The 24958-nt window shown below is 54.7% G+C and overlaps 2 protein-coding genes across 2 annotated transcripts; both read right to left on the reverse strand.

Annotated features, from left to right (window-relative positions):
* Positions 1–387: 387 nt before the first annotated feature.
* On the reverse strand, positions 388–7918 carry TULP1 (TUB like protein 1; the record flags this gene model as incomplete). The annotated part of the gene is given in 15 exon segments (XM_080632954.1): positions 388–521; positions 1479–1650; positions 1922–2020; positions 2214–2322; positions 2748–2860; positions 3724–3897; positions 4082–4173; positions 4333–4467; positions 4579–4730; positions 4732–4822; positions 4931–5065; positions 5602–5745; positions 5855–5990; positions 7412–7454; positions 7872–7918. Coding segments are annotated over 15 exon segments (1776 nt in total).
* Positions 7919–9971: 2053 nt separating this feature from the next.
* FKBP5 (FKBP prolyl isomerase 5) lies at positions 9972–24601 on the reverse strand. The gene is made up of 10 exons (XM_080632975.1): positions 24494–24601; positions 23204–23348; positions 22839–22981; positions 21902–22016; positions 16461–16617; positions 15449–15539; positions 14612–14695; positions 13591–13776; positions 12444–12683; positions 9972–10872 (listed from the first exon to the last, which is right to left on the reverse strand). Exons 1-10 carry the CDS (start codon positions 24596–24598, stop codon positions 10771–10773), a joined length of 1368 nt encoding a protein of 455 aa, XP_080489101.1. The 5' UTR covers positions 24599–24601; the 3' UTR covers positions 9972–10770.
* Positions 24602–24958: the final 357 nt, after the last annotated feature.

Genomic DNA, 24958 nt, shown 5'->3' on the forward strand with positions numbered 1-24958 from the left:
GGCAGATGAGAAAACACAGAGACCACCAACCCCCCCTCCCTAAGAGACTGAGCTATAAAATACAAACCTGAGTCTAAAAAAATAGAAAATAAAAAAGGGGGATGAGTTTTCAGGATCCAAGTCCAAGAAATGTCTCAAAGGGATGAGATTGGGATCGCAGTCAGCCTCATCTGCTAAATATACCCTGAGCTTGACTCTGCCATCTGGCCCCAGTTTGCCTGGATAAGTGTCCCACTGTGCTCTGCAGGCATCGTGCACCTCCAGCCACCGCAGGAACAGCTGTAACCATGAGCATTCACCATGCAGAAGGTGGAAATGGAGGAAGGGGAGCAGGACAAGGACACAGGAGCATCCACTGGGCACCAGCACGTGGTCTCCGTGCAGGTGCTACTCGCAGGCCAGCTTCCCGTCGAAGCTGGAGAGAGCGATGGCAAAGGCCTGCACGGCACAGAGGGGGTAGTTGTAGTCCATGGTGAAAGCATCATCTGCCACGCGCCCAAACTGCATCACGATGTAGTCAGCTGTGGGAGAGAGAGCGAGAGGCTGGGCACTCATCCCACCCTTCCATAGAGCCATAGAATCAATTGGGTTGGAAAAGCCCTTTCAGCTCATCGTGTCCAGCCCTTACCCCAGCACTGCCAAGGCCACCCCTAACCCATGGCACTGAGGCCTCGTCTCCACGGGCTGTGAACACTTGCAGGGACGGTGCCTGCAGCCCTGCCCTGGGCAGCCTGTTCCAATGCCTGAGCACCCTCTGGGGCAGGAATTGTTCCTCAGCTCCATCTAAACCTGCCCTGGTGCAGCTTGAGGCCGGTTCCTCTTTCCAATGGTGACACCCCACAGAACCTGCTGCCCCCCCCAGTACCACAGTGCGAATCACCAAAAAGCATCATTTCCCCACTGCACGGACCACGGTGCCCTTCAGTCCCCCCCGCAGGGGCAGGGACCCCCCTGCAGGGGACAGGGACCCCCCCGTGGGACCGCTGGGACCGGAGGGCGGGTGACAGGAAATCTGTATAAATAACCAGGGGCCCTCGAGGGGCTGTTTCTGTCCCGTAACCCAACACCGGAGCCCGAAGGCTTCTGACTGCGCCGGACAGGTGACAACGGCCGGCACGGAGCCGCTGCCACCCCAAGGGACTCTCCCCAGGGCGCGCCGCACCCCGAGGTGACCCGCGGGCAGCGTGGGGTGCGTATGGGGGGGATGCTCCGGGGCAGGCTGGGCTAAGGGGGTGGCTGTAAACGTCTTGGGGGGTGCTCGGCACCCCGCGAGGTTTGTCAGTGCCCTAATCTGCCTGGCAACAGATGACGCTCGCTCCGTCTGCCTACACACAGTGCCTCAGACTCTGTGTGGCTTCACCCCAGCACCCCAAAAGCAGCCATGTGTGGGAAAATTAAACCTCAGCAAAACCAGGGGGTGCTGGGGCCGGCTGGAGGTGGTGCTCCCCCATCACCCCCCCATTCCATCCCCAGCTTACGGTCACTGCTGTGCACAATCTGGAAGTTTTTGACGGAGGCGTGAGTGACCCGGCCGTGGAAGTTGAGGACATAGGACTGAGTCTCATCGTTCCACACCGGCGCCTTGTTGTGCAGCTCAATCACATTGTCCATGTTTTTGTTCTGCCATCGCATCAGGAGGCCGTCGTTATCCTGGGGAGGGTGAGAGTGGGGAGCAGAGTTGGGGTGACTGTACCCAGGCCCTGCTACCCTCCGTGGGGTATCCAGAGGATGCTCTGCAGCAGTATCCAGCTGGGAGCTGGACCCAGCATGGAGAAAACAATACAGCCACCACATTTCCCACCTCCCAGGGAGGTGCTTTGAATTTCAGGGACACCAGAAATCTTTTCTATACCCCAAAATGCGTAAAATTCAAGGTGATTCCCAGCAAATCCAGGCCCAAAGGAGTTTCTCCCCAACTTACATTTCGGGGCCGGATGGGCACCCTCTCATTGTCAGAGTTCATCCCAGGGATGATGACCGTCATCTTCCGGGGGCCTTTGAACCCTAAAACATTGGTCTCCTGCAAAGGAAACCCCATCCCTAAAACCAGCAACCACTGCGGGGTGCAGCCTCTTGCTGGCAGCTGTAGGAGGGCTCAGGAATGGATCCAGCCCCATTCCGCATCCCCACCACCCCCTGGCAGCAGCCCAGTGAAGGGGTGCAGGTCAGGGGCCCCCTTGCCGCCTGCCCAGGAGGTCCCAGGGGCTCCTTACGTAGACCACGGCCGAGAGCTCCTGCCGCACGTTGGACCAGTCAGCGTTGGCCCTGTCGGGGTTCGCGCCATTGTCGAACACTGTGAACTTTGTACCCATCAGGTTGGATCTGCAGCGAGCACAGGAGATGGCCACAGCCGGTGCCGCCAAGTCCCCTCTATGCCCCCAACCCAGCTTCGCTCCAGCTGCAACACCCATGGCCAGTGCCATCCTTCCCATCCTTTAGCTGTTTGCTTGGGTTCAGGGCACCCCTAAATCGGGGTGTTAGAGGGTGCTGCCACCTCGGGGGCTCCCCTGCAATTGCTGCACGGCTGCCAGCGGTGCAGCACGCTGGGACTTGCCAGGCACTGTTTCCAGCCATAACCTGTCTGCCTGGAGGAACCAGACAAGCTTGTTTTCCCCTCCCGGCCCCCCGACACTCCTCAGGTTGGACCCAGCAACAGGGAACACTGAATTTAGCCTCCTGCTTGACCCAGCCATCGCCTAGGACAGCCAGCAACCCATGGAGCAATGGGGTGCCATCTCCAACCGTACCTCAGCTTCCCAATGAAGTTCTCTCCTCCCCGTGACAGGTCGGTGGGGTCGATGGAGATGAGGTAGTTGGAGGTTTTGCTCTTCTTCCGCTTCCTCCCGGCAAGGAGGAATACCTGGCAGGACAGTGGAACTGTGTGGGAACTGGCCATTATCATGGCCATCACCACCACTGTCCCCAGCTTGCCATGCCCTCTGCACAAGGCTTAGCCCAACAGGTCACTGTCACAAGCTTGGGCAAGCCATGGACTGGAGATGATCCCCAAAATACAGGCTGGGCCAGGGTGCAGGAGGGTCTGAGCCCAGCCTGGCATCAGCGTGATGTTTGCTCACCATCCGGGGTACCCTGAAATAGGCATTTCCCAGGAGGACTTGCAGGGTAAGGGAACAGCCCCATCCGAGACCCACCACCACAGTGGGATAGAATCCCAGACTGGTTTGGGTTTGGAAAGGATCTTAAAGCTCATCCAGTCCCGACCCCTGCCACGGACAGGGACCCCTTCCACTGGAGCAGCTTGCTCCAAGCCCCTGTGTCCAACCTGGCCTTGAACACTGCCAGGGATGGGGCAGCCACAGCTTCTCTGGGCACCCTGTGCCAGCGCCTCAGCACCCTCACAGGAAGAGCTTCTGCCTTAGATCTAACCTGAACTTCCCCTGTTTCAGTTTGAACCCGTCACCCCTTGTCCTATCTCTCCAGTCCCTGATGAAGAGTCCCTCTCCAGTATCCCTGGAGCCCCCTTCAGACACTGGAAGCTGCTCTGAGGTCTCCACGCAGCTTTTCTTCCCCAGGCTGAACAGCCCCAATGTTCTCAGCCTGGCTCCATATGGGAAGTGCTCCAGCCCCTGATCATCCTCGTGCCCTCCTCTGGACTGGAGAGGTGCCTCTGGGATGCAGGTGGGCATTTCCCCAAAAGCCTGAGGGTGTTCCTGCATGGCTGCAGAGCCCCAGGGGTAGCCCCACATCCCAACCCCAACTCACCTTCTTGTCATTATCCAAGTGAAGGTAATAGGTGGGGTAAAGCCCCCGGTCCATCCCCTTCTTGTCCCTCGTCACCCGGCACTTGATGGTCACCCCCTGTGCCGCCGGCCGCAGCACAAACTCCTCCAGGTTGTCCACCTCAATAACAGGCGATGGGGCTCTCTCCTCCTTGGACTGCAACACAAGAGGGGACGATGATCCCACAGCCAAACCTGTGCCCTGCTCCTTTCCAGCTCTTTGCTCCCCATCTCCCCTGGGCTGTAGTGCTGCAGGTTTAGGGATGATGCTCCAGTCCCCCCAACCCACCCTGGAGGGGAAGAGCTGCTGCCTCCCACGGCTCTAAGGGTTTTCTTTGTACCTTCTTTGATTTCTTCCCTTTCCCCTTCTTGTTGGAGTTTTTCTGTGGGGTCTCCAGGGTCTCATCCTCACTCTCAGCTGCTTTGGGAGGAGCTGCAGGCAGAGCATGGAGGGAAGAGCCTGATTCTGCTGAACCCCAAACTCGGCATAGACCCGCAACCGTTGATCATAACCCCCTCTCCATAGCCAGGCTCACCCACACTCCTGCAGCACCCACCTCCCTCCATCACATCACCAGTGCTGGGCTCCCACCTTTCTTTTTGGCTTTCTTCTCCCTGGGGGGGTCCCCGCCGGTCTGGAAGAGGGATGCTGGGTTTTTCTTCTTTTCCGACCTGATGGGTTTGGTGCTGGAGTCGGAATCATCCTCTTCATCGCTGCTGGTGGTGGCTGGAGGGGATATGGAGGATACTGTCATGCTGCACTGGGTGCTATCAGCTCAGGGTGATGCTGCGGGGCAGCAGGACTGGCTGCCACCCCCTTTCCCTGCTCTCTCTGTACCTTTCTTCTTGTTTTTCTTATCCTTCTTCTCCCCATTCACCTGAAACATGGACATCGGCTCCTTCTTGGTGCTTTTAGCAGATTTGGCTTTGCTGTCAGGGTCACCCTTGTCTCCTGGTGGCATGGAGAAGCTGATGAGTGACCAGACAGGGAGGCGGACAGGTACAGGCAGCGATGGGCACAGGGATGTGGCAGGAAGGGTTGAGCTCAGGGGGGATTTGGGGAGGGGGCAATTGCCCCACAGCTACCTGAGCCATGGCGATGGAATGCCATGGACCTCTCATCCCACTAAGGACAGATTCAAGTGGCAACAAAGCTGAGCTCAAGCCATCTCTGTCCCCTGGGTACTTACCCTTTGGCTTCAGCTTCTTCTCCCGGCTCTCACCCGAGGAGGGCTCTTTAGGTAGTTTCTTCTTGAGCTTTTTTGGTGGATCTTTACTCTCCACCTCCTCTTCCTCCTCCTTCTCCTCCGAGTCCCCAGCTGGCTCTGCCCAGGGGTGACACCATGGCATCAGCAATGCGATGGCCTCCTACATCAGGCCATCACGGCTTGCGAGCAGGGAACCTCCCACGGCACCCATCCCACCATGGCCATGGTGCTGGGGCCGTGGGTGCCAGTCCAGCCGCGGCTGGTGGCCAGTGGCACATTGGACGTGTCCAGTGCCGGACACAGCATGCGGAGGCACACTGCCACCTCGCGGCTGCAGAGTGGGGGGAACGAGCCCCAGCTTTTTGCTCCCGAAAGATGTCCAGGAGCTGGTGGCACGGGTCAGCCACCACCGGCCACATTCCCTGGGTGCTTGTCCCAACCCAACCCTGGCTCCCCAGCCAGCACTATGCACACTGCTCCCCTGCCACATCCCCTTTCTTCCTAGATCCACAGCTGGGTTTTGGTCCAAAAGCCCCTCAGACACATGCAGAGTCCCTGCACTGGGAGCATCGATGGCACCAGTGGGACATGGTAGATGGGGATATAGGATGCCATCAGCGGGTGCCTGCAGAGGGGTGGGAGCTACCCCCCACCTTGCTGCTTCTTGGGGCCTTTGACCACGCGGGAGCGGGGGGCTGGGCTCTCCTTTTTCCTCCGAGGCTCCTTGGTGAATTTGGGGTCCTTGTTGTTCTCCTCCTCCCCCTTCTCCTCCTTCTTCTTCCTCAGCTTCTTCACCCCTGTGTATTTCAAGAGATGCCTGTGATGATGCCGCTGTTTGCGGGTGCAGGATGGGGGGACACCAGCGGCTCACCCCATTTCCATGGGAGCTGGGGAGTCTGCGTTTACCCTGTGCCAGGGCTCGGGGCTCCTCCGTAGCCCCGCCCTCGCTTGGCTTCTTCACCCGAAGCCGCCGCGGCTTGGCCTCGGGCTCCAGCGCAGGCTCCTGCCGCTTCTTCTTCAGCTTCTGCCCCTGCGGATGGTGCCTGCCTTAAATCCCTTTTTCCTTTGCAAGGCAAACCCCTGCTCGTACAGCACCAGCTCCCTGTCCGAAATACGGCCAGGGTTCTCACACATGGGAGCAGGGACCCTAGGGGCACACTCACACCTTAAAACGAGAGACTTACCATGGGGCAACCCCACCGAGAAGGCAGAGGGAGGAAAACAAAAAGGGCTGTTAGCAGCCAGCCCCGGGGACAAGGGACATGATGCTGGCACTGCCCAAACACCATGGACCACACCAGCAGAGAGGGACAAGCCACATTGTGCCACAGGGACCTTGGCCTGGAGCCACCCCAAGCACCTATGGGCATCCCAGGGGACAGGGACAGAGCTGGGACAGGGGACACTGGGACAGCAACAGCCTGACTCCACATCTCCATCTCCTCTTGTTCCCATAAAAATCTCCCAACAAAGGCAAGGAGCAGCGGGGCTGTTACAGGATGGAGGTCAACAGGAGAGGGGAAGCAGGAGGATTAGGCACAATACACCTAATCCTGGTTAGGCAGGGCTATAAATAACCTTCATTTACCACACACGGAGCATATAAGGCAGCACTTGGCTCTAGAGAAGAGATATCTGGGGAATGGGTGCCAGCTTGAGACCCTCAGAAAGTGATTTAACCAAATCCAGTTGTACCAGTGCACCCACCACCCAACCATGCACCTTGCCCCTTGCAGTGATGCAGGGATCCATCCCTCCCGGATGCTCCAGCATGATGGGTGAAGGTGTTTGGCAAGAAGGGGCTTTAGATGGATCCCAGCACTGCGGATTTTGGGGGAGGAAAGCTGGGGATCCCATAATGGAACTGGGAACTGGCTGGTTTCTTCTACGTCATCAGCTCACAGCTAAAAACTCCTTCGCATCCTTTAATCCCTTAAGCAGCTGGGGAGGGGGGCAGAGGATAACAACCCCTTTAGGCCTTAACAAAGCCCTTTGAGGAGGGGCTGCTAATTAAACCAGGTATTTGATGAAATCGATGCTGAGACCCCTCAGAGGCCAGGAAGCATCCGAGGGCTGGGCTGAAGCCCCCTGAAGAGGGTCTGGTCGCTGGGGTCATTGCCAGGGGAAAGTGAGTCACAGCCAAGGGCTTTACTGAGGGGCTTAATTAAAGCCTTAATGAGCGCTGAGTGCTCACCTCAGGGGCTGTCAAACTGATGGGGAGGGGGTTTGGAAGGATGCACAAAGGAGCAGGGGGGGTTGTGGGATTTTCTCTACTTGCTCTGGAAAGGGGGTTCCCAAAAGCTCCCCTGGGGTGCAGCATCCCGATGGAGCATCCTGTCCAGCCCCATGTCAGTCTCATTGTGGGGCCCTGGGGTTTGGGGGTCTCCAATGTCTCCAGACCTTGGGGACCGCCTGCAGCCAAGGATGGCGGCACTGGGGACGTGGGGAAGGACTTTTTCTCACCTGCTTTGGCTTGTGCTGGGGGCTCCCCGGCTCTTCACTGGGGCTGTGGGGCACAGAGAAAAGGGGTGAGGGCTTTCAGAGACCCCATGATCACTGAGACCCTCTGGCCAAGCAACACCCCGATTTCTGGGGGGAGGAAGGTCATCCTTCATTTGGCTGCAGGAGCAACTTGCCCTGTCTCCACTGGGTGAAGCTCAGCCAACAGCATCCTTCCTGGAGCCCAGGATAGACCTTGGCCAAGGGTGACAGCAATGATGTTAATATAAGACACCCCCACCGACAAACACTGTCTCTCTGCAGGCCAACAAGCATCATCACACCAACCCCAGAGCAAAAAATAAACCCGGATAAAGCAGCTCATTAAATTGCATTTTAACTCGAAATAGGACAAAAAGGCACTGATGGGGAAGCCCAGCACATTGCCCAGCACACAGGTCACATCCTGCCCACTGGCACTCACCTCTCTGCAGCCCAGACCTCGCGCAGGATCTCTGTCTGCAGTGGCATGGTTCCTGGCCCAGTGTCGAGCTGGATGCTCCCTTCTCCTGCCCCAGCCTCCCCTCCTCGCAGCACCAGCTGCTGACCTCCGCGGTCCCTACCAGCCTGGTGCTGGGTCCATGGGCTCGGCCAGAATGGTCCAAGCGGCCTCACTGCATCAGCTCATCCACCTCTGTGAACCCTGCGGCAGGAGGAGGAAGAGCAGGCGAAGGAGATGATTAACTTTTTATTTCTCCTGAAACTCAGTAATAGGATTTCAGGGGCTGCCGGCCAGGAGAGCAGCTGGCAGGGCAGTAATCCCAGGAAAACAGAGCCCCAAGGGAGCACATTGGGCACAGGGGGTCAATTGGACCCCGGGTGCCTTTTGGGGGTGCACAGCTCCCCCCCCCACTGGATGTGTTCCCTGGCATGGTGAAGCCACTCTCTCCAGCCTGGTATAAGCAGAGGAATGCAGAGGTTAACCTCGCTGAATGTGCTTTTTTACACCTAAAAAGCATGGAATCCCAGCCTGGTTTGTGTTGGAAGGGACTTCAAAGCTCCTCCAGCTCCAACCCCTGCCACGGGTAGGGACCCCTTCCACTAGAGCAGCTTGCTCCAAGCCCCTGTGTCCAACCTGGCCTTGAACACTGCCAGGGATGGGGCATGTCTTTTATTTTGTGATAGAAAAGCAGGATTCGGGCTGTTTTGTGTGAGTTGTGCATGGGGAAAGGCAGCATCCCAACTCCAGGCAATGCTAAGGGCTTCCCTATGGACCACAGCTCTGCTCTAACTCGCATCCCGCATCCCCAGGTCCCTTCAGGTCACTGCTCCTGCCTCACTCCGCTACCACCACCGTATTCCCGTGCAAAGGCCACCCGGATGCTCTCCATGCAAAGCTGGACAAGCCAAGTGTCCTCAGTGTCCCCCCAAACCCCCACCCTTGCCCAGCCCACCCCAGACCCCCCCCGCCGCCCCATTTCCTCCCGGCGCCCAGTGCCGCTAGAGGGCATTTGAACACCGCGCACCGGGACCCACCCGCGCCCCGGAGGCTTCGGCGCCTTCGGTGCGAAATCCTCCCAGTTCCCCTTTCATCCCCAAACCGCATCCCGCCACCTGCCCGAGTCCGGTTTCTTTTCCAAGGGGAGAAAAGCTCCAGAATAAGCAATAAATTTGCTTGGGGGGGGGCATGAGGTGAAGGGAGGGGAGCCCTGAAACTGCAAAGCAAGTTGTGGTTCTTGGAAAATGGAAAATGCGGCTTGGGCTGCCCCAAAATGACTTTTTTTTTGCTTTGCCTGCAATAAAAAGAAGCCAGTTCTTTGCAGAGCCCCTGGTCAGCACCCACAGAGACGCTTTGCTGGCTCCAAGACACCCAGGGGATGCTGTAAAACCAGAGACATGGATGAGCAGCAGCATGGCTGCAGGTAGGAAAACAGGCAGGCTTGAGAAATGGCGCTTCAGGTATCACCTGATGGGACTAAAGAAGAGGAATTTCAACACAATCTGGTTTATACCCCAAGATTGTGGCAGAGGGGGCGTAACAGGGACAGGCAGAGGGTGCAGAGGGACCTGCATGGCTCTCTGCTTCCTCTACACCCTCACCAAGGGTACACAAACCTCCTCCATCCACCCAGGAGCCCCTTCCCAAAGGCAGACACTGCAAAAAACCAAAAGCATCAGGATAACCCTCACCCCCACCCTGCCTCCAGGATGGCGCTGGTAAAGAGGGGCACCAGAAAATTCCTTAACAAATCCCTTGCTGGAGCCAGGGCATCTTCACATCCTCCCCCCACCAACCCCGTTTGCTGAGCAGGATCCAGAGAAAACACTTCTTTATTCTTTTCTTTTATTCAGGTGTTTTATTTTTAAGCTCCAAAAGGGGCTTTACAAAGAACAGACAGGAAAACTAAAGCTGTTCTGACAGTGTCCCTTTAGGATGCAGGGTGACCACAGCCAAGGTGGCAGCAGCACTGGTGCAAAGACACGATGTGCTCCAGGGCCCCCTCACCACAGTAGCGAGCTGTGAACGCATGGTCCCAGCCCAGATCCAACAACGTGTCAACCCCTGCTCTTTTCTTCCCCTGTATGGAGCCCAAGTAAGCAATAAAAACACTTAAAAATGGGTGCTGAGGGATGGGCTGCAAGCCACAGATGGGGTGCCTGCAAGCAGTGCAGCTGAACAGGTTTTGCTCTCCAAGGACAGAGAAACTGGCTTCTTCAAAGGATAAAATGCTCACCAAAACCCTTGTTAAAGGCAAGCTACATCCTATCACCAAGTGGCTGCAACGCAGGCGATGCAGGTACTCACCCTCATCCCTGGCTTCACGCTGCAACCTTTCTGACCACACATAAGAAACCACCAGGAGAGAAAACCCATTTCTGTACCCACCCCAGTGAGTACCCACAGGGCTTAAACCACCGGGTGCTGCGGGGAGCTGGGTGCCACCCGTGCCTATGCCAGCAGCATCCCCCTCACTGGCATCAGCAGCGCAATCCTGTGCCAGATGCAACTGGAGGCAGCATCTCCCACATCCCAATCCCAGGAGGACCCAGGACAGCCGACATGAAGCCAAAGGAGCCGGGACGTGCTGTCTACGGAAACCTCCCCAGAGGCAAGAGTTTCAATTTTTATTATGATGATGCTTTTTGTCTTTCTCTCCGTTTCCACGCTATTTGTTCCACGTGTGGTGGTCCCACAGCATCCCGCCACTCCCGCTGGGCCCAGGGCGGTGGGACAGGGTTCGGATTTTCCTTTGCAAGGTGCCTTTTTGCTTCCACGATCACACAAACTGTAACAAGCTTTACAAGAAAACACTGGCGAGTCCTGAGGTCTGACAGCAACCTTCTTCTATGGGCAGGAGGCTCTCTCTTCCCCTCCTCCTCCATCATACATGTCCTTCAGCATCATCTTCAGCACCAGTTTCTGATCCCTTTTCACAAGCTGCTCTCTCTGCTACTTTTTCGACCTGGGTTTTGCTAGCTGCTTCCTACAGGACAGCAAATACAGCACATAGTTGGGAACAGGACTAAGAGCAGGCAGTTACAGTGATGCTGGGGATGGGTGCAGGAAAGCCTGGTAGGGCAGGCAAATCACAGAATCAACCAGCTTGGAAAAGACCTTTAAGATCATCAAGTCCAACCTTTACACCAGCACTGCCAAGGACACCACAAAACCAAAATTCCCATCCTAGGAATTCCTCTCCATGTGAGATCCCCCCCTGCCTATAGACTACTGCAGTTCACACTGGAGGCTCCTGTTTTCTTGGCTCAGCAGCTGGCCAAGGTTACAGCTCATCAGCTCAGCAAGCCTCTGGGGAAGGGATGGGATCCCCTGGAAACGGTGCAACCCACCTCCATCAGGCTGAGAGAGCTGGGCTGGGGCAGCCTGGACAAGAGAAGGCTCCTGAAGGGGAGACCTGAGAGCAGCTCCAGTGCCTAAAGGGGCTGCAGGAAACCTGGAGAGGGGCTTGGGACAAGGGCCTGTAGGGACAGGCCAAGGGGAATGGCTTTAACCTGCCAGAGGGGAGGCTGAGATGAGCTCTTAGGCAGAAGCTCTTCCCTGTGAGGGTGCTGAGGCGCTGGCCCAGGGTGCCCAGAGAAGCTGTGGCTGCCCCATCCCTGGCAGTGTTCAAGGCCAGGTTGGACACAGGGGCTTGGAGCAAGCTGCTCCAGTGGAAGGTGTCCCTGCCTATGGCAGGGGTTGGAGCTGGATAAGCTGTAAGGTCCCATCCAACCCAAACCAGGCTGGTTCTATGATGGGAGCAAGGCACTGACATGGAGCAAGCCTGCAGAGAGGAACAGGGCAGAGGGACAAGTAGATAAGGCAGCAGCATCGGAATGGGGATACATGGGACTGAGCTGGAGGTAACAGCCCATACACTGGCTGTGGGGGCAGGAGAAGAGCACTAAGGCACGGCACAGCCCCACGCCTGCTCCAGCCATCACTCTCCCCAACCTGAGCTGGTTATCCCAGGACGTTGCTTCCTGGTCACTTATTCCACAGCCTCAAGCTCCAGGCACCAGTTCAGAAGAGATTAAACCATAAATGACCCACACAGATGGCTTGCAAAGCCATATCCTCTCTTGTTACAGTACACCAAGGTTTGTTCAGGGGAATGTTGGATGAGAGCCTGTTACGAGATGGTGATCTCTCCACACAAGCACAGGAACAGGCTATTGCCTTACCAGCTGCAGGAAATCCATCCTATCATGTCTCAAAATACCCTTGGCTGTGCCAGAGACAGAATGTCATTTCATTTTACCGGTGACCAAGAGGTCATCAACACTCACTGGCTGGGAACAGCAAAATCAAGTCCAATTACTGACCCTGTTATCAGCCCTTGGGAGCTCACACCACAAATACTTCCATTGATGACTGAGCATCTGATGGCAGCCTTTGTCTAAGAGAGACCCAGAAATAAACCACTTCTTCCCACTACAGCAGGCTCTATTCCTCCATCCTCAAGCTGATCTATAATTCAATTGGGTTTAACCCATCTCTTTGTATTACAAACCAGCTGAGCATCCTGCTAGATGGCCAAAACCAGGCAACACGCACCTTTGCATCCCTCTCTGCAAACTTTGTGAACATGTTGGCGTAGATCCTCCGGTCCCGCTCATTGTGTTCCTTTGTTTTTTTCTGGCATACGGAGATCTGGGATTTTGCTGCTTTGTTCTGGGGATTCACTTCCAGCACCTTCTGAAAGTCACATTTTGCCAGCTCAAACTCGTTCATCAGTAATCTGGCTTCACCCCTTCGGTACAACCCCTTCTCGTTGTCCTGGTCCAGTCCTAGTGCCTGCAAACACACAGGTCCCCATTAGCAAACTGGGGCTCCCACAACAGATCCCGTTAGGGTTATACCCTCATTAAATGTGCAGAAATTAGGACAAGGTGGCTTCAAGTCTCCAGAGCACTTGCATCTTGCTCAAGAAGAACTGACTCGTCTCCATCAGCAGCTGGCAGGTTGGTAACATGGTTTACTTATTTCTCCTGGCTTAAAATCCCCCTGAGAGTAGCTGAGTCTATGGGAGACAAACCCACAGGCAAGAAACCAGGTGTAAATACTAAACATGAACCCAGAGGAGCGCGGGGAGCTCAGAGGCGAGGGAACCAACGGACTGAATGTGCTTTTGTGTCCCTGCTTTAGCAAGAATGTTATTTTCCTTTACTAAAAGCCACATATGCATCTTGGAGATGACTTACCTTTCAGATTAAGGGAACTAGCCTTAATCCCATGTGCAAGATGCTCAAATCTAAGCCTTTTATAAAAGAATTAAGTTTCCTGACAAAGATGAGGTTGCAGCTCTTTAGGGGACCGGCAAAGCCCCATCCCATCCCCCAGTGGAGGTCAGCAGCAGCTCTAGCCAACTGTCCCTGCTGTACCCAGATCAGCACCAAATGCCCATATCCAGCCCAGGCAGACCCAAACAGCATCTGAAGGCTGCCAGCCCATGCAGCACCGACTCCTGTGGATCTGGATTGTCCTAAGCCCGTGCCCAGGTGGATTTTGAACCCCAAAAGGCACTTTTGCTCCAAGAACACAGCATCCACAGAGACTTTGAGGTGCAGAAGAGACGGTGGCACCATCACACTGCCAGTTCAAAATTGCTTCTCGTATGAAATGAAACTCAAAACCCCCAAATTGCCAATGAAAACATGCAGCAGGAGAGAATGCCCCAACCCTCTGTCTTGTGCACCTCTACCTTATCACAGCACTCCACAGCTTTGGTGTACTCTCGCAGCTTCAGGTAGCACATGGCCAGGTTGAGGAAGGCAGCCAGGAGGAAGGAGTCGGAGGCTTTCGACTCTTTTTCAGACAAGCCATACTCCATTTCCAGCCAGGACACAATCTTCCCATACTGAATCACTGCCTGCAGGTATTTGCCTTCCTGGGATGGAGCAAAGAAGAAGAGGCTAGAGGAACCTGCGCTGACAACACTCAGTCTGCTCCCGAAACATCCTGCAAACAGGTTACGAGTTTAACGTGGGGGTGTCCAATAAATAAATGAAGACGATGCCAAGTACCCACAAATCCACCAGGGCTTGGCTCAAGCTGCTGCTGGGCAGCCCCTGTGAATCACAGAATCAATCAGGTTGGAGAAGCTCTTTAAGCTCACCCCGTCCAACCATTGCCCAGCACTGCCAAGGCCACCCCTAACCCATGGCACTGAGGCCTCGTCTCCACGGGGTGTGAACCCTTGCAGGGACGGTGCCTGCAGCCCTGCCCTGGGCAGCCTGTTCCAATGCCTGAGCACCCTCTGGGGCAGGAATTGTTCCTCAGCTCCATCTAAACCTGCCCTGGTGCAGCTTGAGGCCGGTTCCTCTTGTCCCATCCCTTGTTCCTTGGAGAAGAGACTACAGAGATGCTGGAGAGGGACTCCTCATGAGGGACTGTAGTGACAGGACAAGGGACAATGGGTTCAAACTTAAAAGAGGGGAGATTTAGGTTTGATATTAGGCAGAAGCTCTTCCCTGTGAGGGTGCTGAGGCGCTGGCACAGGGTGCTCAGAGAAGCTGTGGCTGCCCCATCCCTGGCAGTGCTCAAGGCCAGGTTGGACACAGGGGCTTGGAGCAAGCTGCTCCAGTGGAAGGGGTCCCTGCCCGTGGTAGGGGTTGGAACTGGAGGAGCTTAATCTTGATCTAGTATCTAGTAAGTCATGTATCTGATGGTCAACCCGAATTTATGTCTAGCTCCCTTGCTCCACAATCTTCAAGCTTACAAACCTTGAAGTACATCGTGCCTTTCTCCTTGACAACGGCAGCCTGCTCCAGCTTCTCTTTTGTGTCCATCTCCCACGACTCCTTGGCCTGCAAAGAAATACTTGGAGCAATCCCAGTGGCAGCCCACCGCATCTGGCAGGACCACACAGCTTTCCAGGATTGCTTGTAACCAGCAGGACTCCTTAGGGCAGTATTACAGAGGGTAGATCCAGCAGCTTTGGGTATGATACACTCAGAGCATGCATAGGGGTGAAGACCTGAAGCCTTTTACAACAGTGGAACCCCCACCAGGTTTGGGATTCCTCACTGAGCCAAGGTGGTTTGTCCACCTGAACCCTACAGGAGGAAAAACCCTGACAGTCCAAAAAGGGAGGAGGAGGATGGAGAGAAACAGCCCACAGCAGAGAGATGTGGTGGGTCTCACTCCTGCTCTGATCAGAGTGATGGGTGAGGAGGGGACCCAGCCAGAGATGCGGGACAGCAGCACCTCCCCATCCCATAGGCATCTCTTGCATCCCATCCTCAGTCTCCCAGTGGGCACAGTGGCTGGGCACACTGACTTGTATCTGTGCAGGCGGGTGGGGGGGGAAGAGAAAAATAATGAAAAAAAGAAAAATAAGTAAAAGGAGAAAACAAAAAGTACAAAAGGAACAAGGTGAGGAACAAAGGAGAGACCTGGCCTTGGAGCCCCGCCAGGCAAAGAAAACAATCCAACAGGAAAGAACAAATCAGGAACACAGAGCTCCCTGGTGACGTCCCCCCTGCAGCAGGGGTTGGGCTGCAGCCACGCCAGGGACAAAGGGTGGGCGCTGCGAAGGGAACCTTGGCTCCTGCCCTCACCTTCTCGAAGCTTTTCAGTGTGACCTCGTAGACCAGCTCCATGTTCGCCTGGATGCCGTATTTTGGCTTCCCTGTCTCGCCAAAGCCGTACCTGACCAGGCAGAAGGAGCTGTCAGAGGAGGGGGAATCTTCCTTTTGTCAGTGTTTGGCCATAAACTCAGACCCAGGCTGCCAATTCCCATTTAACACCCAACTCCACGGCTGCAGCTTTCTAGTGTTTTGTGGCCAAGGTGATGTTCAGCCACAGGCTGGGTCAGCCTGGAGAAGAGAAGGCTCCTGAAGGGGAGACCTGAGAGCAGCTCCAGTGCCTAAAGGGGCTGCAGGAAACCTGGAGAGGGGCTTGGGACAAGGGCCTGTAGGGACAGGCCAAGGGGAATGGCTTTAACCTGCCCGAGGGGAGACTGAGATGAGCTCTTAGGCAGAAGCTCTTCCCTGTGAGGGTGCTGAGGCGCTGGCCCAGGGTGCCCAGAGAAGCTGTGGCTGCCCCATCCCTGGCAGTGTTCAAGGCCAGGTTGGACACAGGGGCTTGGAGCAAGCTGCTCCAGTGGAAGGGGTCCCTGCCTATGGCAGGGGTTGGAGCTGGATGAGCTTTGAGGTCCCTTCCAACCCAAACCAGTCTGGGATTCTATGATTCTATGTTATTCCCCACAAGCAAAGATATCCGACAACACTCAATGCATTATATAGTGGGAATCACCATTTCCAACTGCATCAAATCCACCTTTTTATACAGGTTTCCATCCAGTGAAGACACAGCTCATGTGATTTCCAGGGAGACATTTTCCTTTCAGCCACAAGACTTGGATAAAACTCTTTTACCTGATGTTCTGAAGCATCTCAAGATTCCTACCAACATGCCACTGGTCCCTCTTGCCATCCCTGCTAGCACTGCTAACCCGAAGCTTTCCTGGAGGGTCCTATTTTCAGGATTGCTGTTTTCCATGACTGATAAACGAACTTTGGATGCTGGAAGCTTAGAACTAGATGGTGTCCCCGCAGGGGTGCTCCTTACCGTGGCGCGAGGTAGAGGATGCAGTGCTCTCCCCTCTGCATCTTCTCCAGGGCTTTATCAATGCCGATGGGGATGTCGTGGTCCTCCCCTTCGCCCACAATGAACTTCACATCTTTGCAGTCGAATCTGGTGCCACCACAGAATCCCTCCAGATGAACTACGAGGGGAAGAGGGGACAGGGCAGGATTGCACCTGGAGCCAACCCAAACCAAGGCACGGTGGGCTCCATCTTGTAAAGCAGCATACAAAGCAGATGTCCCAAAATCAGGCAAAGCCTCCAGCTCTGGCAGCGGGGAAGACACAGGGTAGGGGGTAGCCAAAGAGCCCCTGGTGAGCAGAAAGGGATGGGGAAGGCTTGGAAACGCTGCTGAAGAGCAAGGCAGGCCTATCTCATCTACCCAAGGACCAGACAACAGATAAACATCATGACTAATATGTTCCCCTCGTACTCAACTGCACGAGTCAAGTCTTACTGGAACTGGATACTGCTCCTGGCACGCAGCCACACAGTTTATCGTGGCGATTACAGACCTCCTGTACAGTGCTATAGCGCCTTGCCTTCCACCTCGAGAGCAAGGCTGTGTTCTCCTGCCTCTGAGAACCCAAAGTACAAGATAAAACTTTTCTCTTCCTTTTCTTTCCCCTTTAATCTTCAACCAGGAGCAGCCCCAGCCGCTGGCAGAAGCGCAGGCAGAGCGGACACCGGGTACCCGGCACATTCACCACCTGGTACTGCTGGCTGGCTTTCCACGGCAAGATTACCCTTTATTTATTCCATCCTGACGCCATTCCAAGCTTTGGGGACAGTTTTATGTTCTCTGCACTCTGCTTGCAGGGTACAAGGCACAACACGTGCAGGCAAATGTAAAGTAAAAGCAGTTTCCTAAGGAACTGATGTACCATTAGGGGGAAAAAAGCCAACACAAAACCCACTTGTTAGGAGAAAAATTCACAGCGGGCATTCACGTGGTTACAACTGTGCTTCACGGCTATACAGCATGGAAGGACGTGAGCTTCACCCTTCCTCGCAGCAGAGGGAGCAGGATGTGACCCGAGGATGTGCACTGAGCCCGTCACCCTGGTGTCAGGGCAGCAGGAGGCAAGTGCAAGGACAAGCCAAAGCAGACGCTGCGCCAGACACAGCCAAGAGAGTCCAGGCTCCATACAGGAAAGCTGCAGCCTGGGATGAAGGAAACCCACCCAGCTCTGCCCCACAGACACTTCCCTGTCCCAGGACCCATGGAAAGCCACCACAATGAGACTCACGGACTGAGTCTGCAGCAGAGCCCCAACCCTAGGGCAGGTCCAGCTCTGCTGCCATACCACCACCCAACGATGCTCTCCCCACCGCAGGGACAGGACACCAAGCTCTGCCTTGCCACCCTGCTCCTGCCACCAAAGCCACACTGGGACCCGAGTGCAGCAGAGCACAGGACGTTCACGAGCTCAGCAGCACCCTAGGACACATCCTGCACCCATCACTGGCACGCAGTGACCACGTGTCTGCTCACCCAGATCACGATGGGGACAAAAGGCAAATTCAGCTCCTCCAGGGCCGACCTTGGCTTTTGCATTACCCAAACCAAAGGGGCAGCTGTTGTCTCAGGCATAAGAAAGTGGAAAATTCAGCCTAAAATACAGGTAACCCACAGCACCACGCATGTTCCCAGAGAGGACGGATCCATAATCCCAACCCCCAAAGCAGCAGCACTACAGCTCTCCCCTTTTCCCTGTCCCCAGCGGGATGTGGCAACGGCAAGGTTCCTCTTTAACAGGACGCACAGGAGGATGCTGCGATCCTTCCCTTCAAGGACAGTTTAGCTCCATTTTAACTGCACATAAAATACACTGGATGAAGGGGGGGGGTGAGAAATCTCCGCTTGGGTTTCCAGGAGCAGGTCAGCTGGTTGCAGTCGCTCTTGGATTACAAGGGGGGAAGGCTCCGGAGGAACATCACTCCGGTTGCAGCTCTGACTTATTGTTCTCTCGGTGCCTGCAGCGATTTTGTTTTTGAAGAGCTGAGAACAGAGTGTACCGAGTGCGGCTGGCACACGAACTTGATGTGCTGACAGCAATTTGCGCTCAGATTAAAAACGGAGAAGGAGGAGGGATGGGGGGGGGAAAGGTTGTAACAAAAGCTGGAATGCCAGATTTCAACTGCAGCCCAGGTTTTAAGGACCAGAACGGTGAGCTTAGGATCTGTATGACTTAAAACCTAAATAAAAGCTTTCAAAACTCCAGCCTGGAGATGCTCGTTCCTGGAAATGTGGTATCCCAGCTGGAATTAGGCTGGAAGAAACATGGCTCAGAGAGACCATCACTACTCCCGCGGGTCACGGCTGTGCCCAAAGGTGGGCTCTGTGCTGTACCTATGGCTGTGTGCTGTACCTATTATGGCTGTGTGCTGTACCTATGGCTGTGTGCTGTACCTATTATGGCTGTGTGCTGTACCTATGGCTGTGTGCTGTACCTATTATGGCTGTGTGCTGTACCTATGGCTGTGTGCTGTACCTATTATGGCTGTGTGCTGTACCTATGGCTGTGTGCTGTACCTATTATGGCTGTGTGCTGTCCCCATGGCTGTGTGCTGTCCCAGCACAGTGCTGCATTTGTTGGGTTTGGGTTTAACTTTAAAAAAGCGTGTTTCATACAATCACAGAATCAACCAGGTTGGAAAAGCCCTTTCAGCTCATCCAGTCCAACCATTGCCCAGCACTGCCAAGGCCACCCCTAACCCATGGCACTGAGGCCTCGTCTCCACGGGCTGTGAACACTTGCAGGGACGGTGCCTGCAGCCCTGCCCTGGGCAGCCTGTTCCAATGCCTGAGCACCCTCTGGGGCAGGAATTGTTCCTCAGCTCCATCTAAACCTGCCCTGGTGCAGCTTGAGGCCGGTTCCTCTTGTCCCATCCCTTGTTCCTTGGGAGCAGAGCCCAGCCCCTCCTGGCTCCATCCTCCTCTCAGGCACTTGTAGGGAGCCATCAGGTCCCCCCTGAGCCTTCTCTTCTCCAGACTGAACCCCCCAGGTCCCTCAGCCCTTCCCCATCACACTGTGCTCCAGGCCCTGCACCAGCTCCAGTGCCCTTCTCTGGCCCCGCTCCAGCCCCTCAATGTCTCTCTTGTGAGGGGCCCAGAGCTGAACACAGGATTCGAGGTGCAAATTTGCACCCAAACTGCTCACTGCAGGGAGCCTGGTGTGGCTCCTCCTTGTCCTCTCTAACAGTGATGTAAGGGTCTCCAGCCCCTGGATGAAGAGGGATGTATAGGACTAAATGAATTCAGGGCCATGCAAGCTGTGAACAGAGGCAGTGGGATGATGCCAGCAGGATCAGCACAGCATTCCCTATCTCTGCCTTCTCCACAGGCACCACATCCATCATTACGATGACCACAAGTGTGCTCCTGCTTGCAGTGTTTGCTCTGATGGAAGCATTCATTTGCAATAGGTAAAGCAGGGATAATAGCCTGGGCAGTATCATGTGTGTGAAGAGCTTCAGTTTTGGCTCCTTATGTCCTTTCAGAGAGATGATTCCTGGCTCGTGCCCTCCCTCCCTGCTTCAGTCCCTTCCTGAGCCATTAAAGCATCATCATGTTCCAGAAAATCTCAAGCTGCAAAGGGAACAACCACAGAGGGACCAGGGCTCTCCCCATCCTCCGCACTGGGCCCGGTGCTGCCTGTGAAGTGCTCAGACATCATCAAAATAAAGAGGAATGCTGGATCCGTGATGATTGCCATTATATTTAGTCTTTTAGTTTAATCTCTGGGGGAGTGGAGCCAGCTCGAAGCTCAGCTCGCAGCTGGTCCCCAGCTAGAACGTTCACTGCAGGAGAGGCAGACAGTGGAATGTGAGTCAGAAACTCATTTTCCTTACGAGGAAGCCTCGTTAGAAGAACCAGCCATCGAAGGCAGGGAGCTTTAGGAGCTGCCACAGCTCAGATCCAATTTCTCCTTCGCTAAAGGGAGTTAATCTTTGTGTATGGCAGCTCTGAAAGAGAGAAAGGAAATGCTCCCGTACGGAGCGAGCTCTGAGTCTGTGGCTGGGTGGTTCTTGGGAAGGAAAAGAAATAGAATCAGCTAGGCTGGAAAAGACCTTTAAGATCATTGAATCTACGATAAATGAGCCTGGCTTCCCCCGTCCAGACCTGAGTAATGCCTGTTCCAGAAACAGGATCAGAACAGGGACAGCCCAACGAGACCGAGCTCATTCTCCTGTATCAGCTGAGACCATCCTGGCCCCAGCAAACCCTGTGTATTAATTTCACAGAATCATAGACTGGTTTGGGTTGGAAAGGACCTTAGGATCATCCAGTTCCAACCCCCCTGCCACAGGCGGGGACACCTCATTCCAGACGATGTCACCCAAGGCTCTGTCCAACCTGGCCTTGAACACTGCCAAGGATGGAGCATTCACCACTTCTCTGGGCACCCTGTGCCAGCGCCTCAGCACCCTCACAGTAAAGAACTTTTTCCTTCTCTCCAACCTGAACTTCCCCTGTTTCAGTTTGAACCCATCACCCCTTGTCCTGTCACTGCAGTCCCTGACGAAGAGTCCCACCCTGCCCTCTTCAGCAGCCTCCTGGCCGCAGGGGAAGAAAAGGCTCCATTCTGCAAAAGATGCAATAAAATCCACCAAAACTACCATCAAGGTTGAAACAACCTCCTCCCTGTGAGGGTGCTGAGGCGCTGGCACAGGGTGCCCAGAGAAGCTGTGGCTGCCCCATCCCTGGCAGTGTTCAAGGCCAGGTTGGACACAGGGGCTTGGAGCAAGCTGCTCCAGTGGAAGGGGTCCCTGCCCGTGGCAGGGGTTGGAGCTGGAGGAGCTTTAAGGTCCCTTCCAACCGAAACCAGTCTGGGATTCTAACAAGTACGCCAAAGAAGCTGCTGAGCACCAGCGTCAGTGCCCAAAAGAGATGCCATTAAGGGAGAACATCCTGGTAACTGATGCTTTCCAAGCAGGGCACAGCCACAGGTTTTGGCAGCCAGCACATCCCAGAGCAGCTTGGACCCTGCAGTGGATGCAAAAGTGTCAGCGGAGAAGGCACAGCTCTGAAACCCCATGTGAGGGTTTGCTTCCTTCATTCTTGCCCTGGCTGAGCAGCTCCAGGGCTCACAGCAACGCTTGTCAATGCAACTGAGAGAACAGAGCACAGGTTACACTGCAGTGGGCTCTCCAGCATCTCTGGTTGCTCCTATGGCCAATCCACCCTCCCAGCCAGCAGCTTCGGCAAGGCCAAGGGGAGTTCAAGGAGCATCCCCAGGAAGGCAGGGAACCACTGCCCTCCAGCACCTCTCCATCTCATCCAGCCTCCAGATGGAAATCAGAGCATCCCACCATGATGCACAAACACCTGCAACCTATATAGTGCCAACAGCTCCTTGCCAGTGGGCTGGCGGGATGATCCTGCCCCAGAGCACCTCCCTCCAGAGCAACCAGCACTCACTTTCTACTGTAGCACCTTCATTAGGGTTGGAGTAACCTTCTCCCTTCCTCTTGATCCTCCGGATTATCCCTCCATCCTCAAACAAGTCCTCACCTTTGAAGTCAAGCAGCTCAACCTGAAAAATAAAACAACAAAGAAAAGGTGGGCAAAGCTCAGGGAGAGGGGAAGGAGAAGAGAAAATACAACAGAGAAGCCACAGAGCAGCAGTTCATCCCGTGGCTGGAGGGCCAAGTCAACCAATTCTTCATTCAGCTGCTGAGCAGAAGTTGCCCATAAAAGCCAGCTCCAAGCCACAGCATAATACACCCGATTTATTAGAAACTGGGACACATCCAGTACCTGAAGCACAACACAAAGTAACAGTACAAATAAGTTTATTAAGCCTGTAAGGGTACAACACAGTCATTGCTGCAAGATGCTGCGAAAGCTGCCCAGGACCAGCGTGGGCAGGAGCTTCCCCTTCATCCTGTGACAGGACCAGCTCCGACCCACGCCTCTGTCCCCACTTGACTTGGAAAGACTCCGCCTTAAAGTGGACCGACCCATTCCTCCCACCGCCTGGTCCTGATGAGCCCTGTCCCGTGCCAGAACCTTGGCTCTCCAACCGCCCCACGGCATGAATGGGGTTTTAGCGCCCGGAGGCATTTCCCAGCCACGTTCTCCTTCCCATGCACATGTTTAAAGCAGGAATCTGCCCACTCTCCCCCCTGGCATCGGGGCTCTCCCCAGCCGGAGGTTTCAGTCCCAGCCTCCCAGCTCAGACACACATTTCTGAGAAAACCCTGGCAGCGGTTCCTGGAGCAGAGGGACACGTTTCAGGAATCCAAGCTGGGGTTTTTGTTGGTTTTGGGTGGGTTTTTCTTCCTTTCTGAGCTGGCTGGCAAGGCAGGAAGGGAGCAAGGACTCATCCACACACCGGCTCAGCAGCGTTACTTGCCTCAAAGAGGAGGGTGGCGTTGGAGGGGATTTTGGGGGCGCTGCCAGCAGAGCCGTACGCGTACTCAGGTTTGCACAGCAAGTAGCAGATCTCTCCCTTCTTCATGGTAGCCACCCCGATGTCCCATGCCTTGATTACCTGACCTAGGAGAGAGGCACAGGTCAGGCAGGAGGGAACAACCACCAGCCCAGGTAATACCCAGCCTGGGTGCTACAAGGATGGCACCCCAAGAAAAAGCACCCTCAGAAGTCACTCAATGCAGGGCTGACACCGACCATCCATCGAGCAACAGGGTCCCACCACCCCACGGTCATCCCATCCCACCCAGATCATCCCAGCCTCCAGCATCCCCCGGCCCAGCTCACCCTTGCCCAGGCTGAAGACAAAGGGCTCGTTCCGATCGCGGCTGGAGTCAAATTTTTTACCACTGGCCAGTTTGCCTTTGTAGTGGACATAAACCTTGTCCCCAATCATGGGAGACTCATCTTCACCCCCAGGTCGTTTGATGATCTGAGAGAGAGAAACACCCGTGAGAAAGGGAGGCTGTGGGACGGCTAAGGATGCATATGGAAAGATATACAGACATTAGATAGGGACACAGATCTTAGATACACAGATATTAGAGACATATATACAGGTATCAATATTAGCTGTAGATCTATGATCCATATCTATATTATAGATATTAGCTATAGATCCTACCTATAGTTACAGGTATTAGATATAATACCTATTTAGATACATAGATATTAGATATAAGATATATAAGCACACGTGCATTTCCATATATATACATGCATTTTTATACATAAACCACATGCATGCACATATATAAATATATATACACACGTACACATACATATAAATATATGCATGCACATACATAAAAATCTATATACACACATGCATATACACCTCAGTGCTGCTCTAAAGCAAAGGAAGGCTTGAGGGGGAGCCATTCAATTTGTCCTTCCATCAGCCCCTAAAAATAAACCCCACGGGCCAGGGCTGGGAGCTGAGACCTGCCCGTTCTCTGCAGCGCTGCCTGGATAAACACAGTGGTTCGAAACCTGACGCAAAGGCGACCGTGCTCGCTTTCTGTCCGTACACGTCTTACTCGCAGGGGTGTGCCATTTCACTACTCGCTTCTTGTCAACACTTCTTTTGAATACTACAAGCCTGGAACATGCAGTTCTCGAGCTGAGGATGGAGCAGGGGAGGATGCTATTCTTAGAGGAAAGGTCCTATTCAGCTGGAGAAGAACAAGCGCTGGGGAGCAGAACTATCCAGAAACGGCCCTGAATATGAAAAACGGGTTGTGGGGCAGACTGCATGACCTCAGTAATGTGCTCTTTTTAATGTCTGTTGAGTCACACACAAAAAAATGCCTTGTGGATTTACAGCTAATAATCTGATTAGGAACACAATAGCAGTGAAATTGATTGAGCAGCCTGAATCCATCAGTCTCAAATACCACTCCATCCTTCTTTATTACAAGTGATGCTCCCTTCCTTTGCCCTTTGAAGAGAAGAAACCAATCCTACAGCCCTCGAAGTACTACATGACCCCAAAGGCTGGAGATGCAGCCCGCCAATGTGACTGTGGTCCCCAGAATGCAGAAGGAAAGGCAGGACCCTCCTGGCAGCCCCCCTCACCTTCAGGACCCCTCGGTCTCGAGCCGGTGTGATGTCCTCCCCGTGCTCAGTGAGAGCCGCCGCCTGCACCTCCCCTTCACTCTTGGTGGCCTCATCAGTGGTCATGGTCTCTTTGCATAAGCCCCGGAGCTGGGGAGACACAACACCCACCCCGTCAGCCTGTCAGGACCATGGGAAGAGGTGTAAGAGGAAAGGGTTAAAGAAAATAAGCAGCTCGCTGTGCTGTGGGGCCAGGGCAGGAAGCTTTGAGCACATCTCAAGTGTACAGAGCGGAAAATCCCTTCCCAGGGGCCACCCAGGCTCTGCTGAACCATAGGGCACAGGAAACCCCGATGTGCAGGGCCCAGGGACAGCCCCTCAGCTTTGCCTGGCCGCACATAGCGGATGCTCATAGCGGTCCCCAGGCTTCACCTTCAGCCTGGTGGCTACCACAGAATCATAGAATAGTTTGGGTTCAAAGGGACC

The sequence above is a fragment of the Psittacula echo genome, assembly GCF_963264785.1.
Source record: "Psittacula echo genome assembly, chromosome: 22".
Classification (NCBI taxonomy): domain Eukaryota; kingdom Metazoa; phylum Chordata; class Aves; order Psittaciformes; family Psittacidae; genus Psittacula; species Psittacula echo.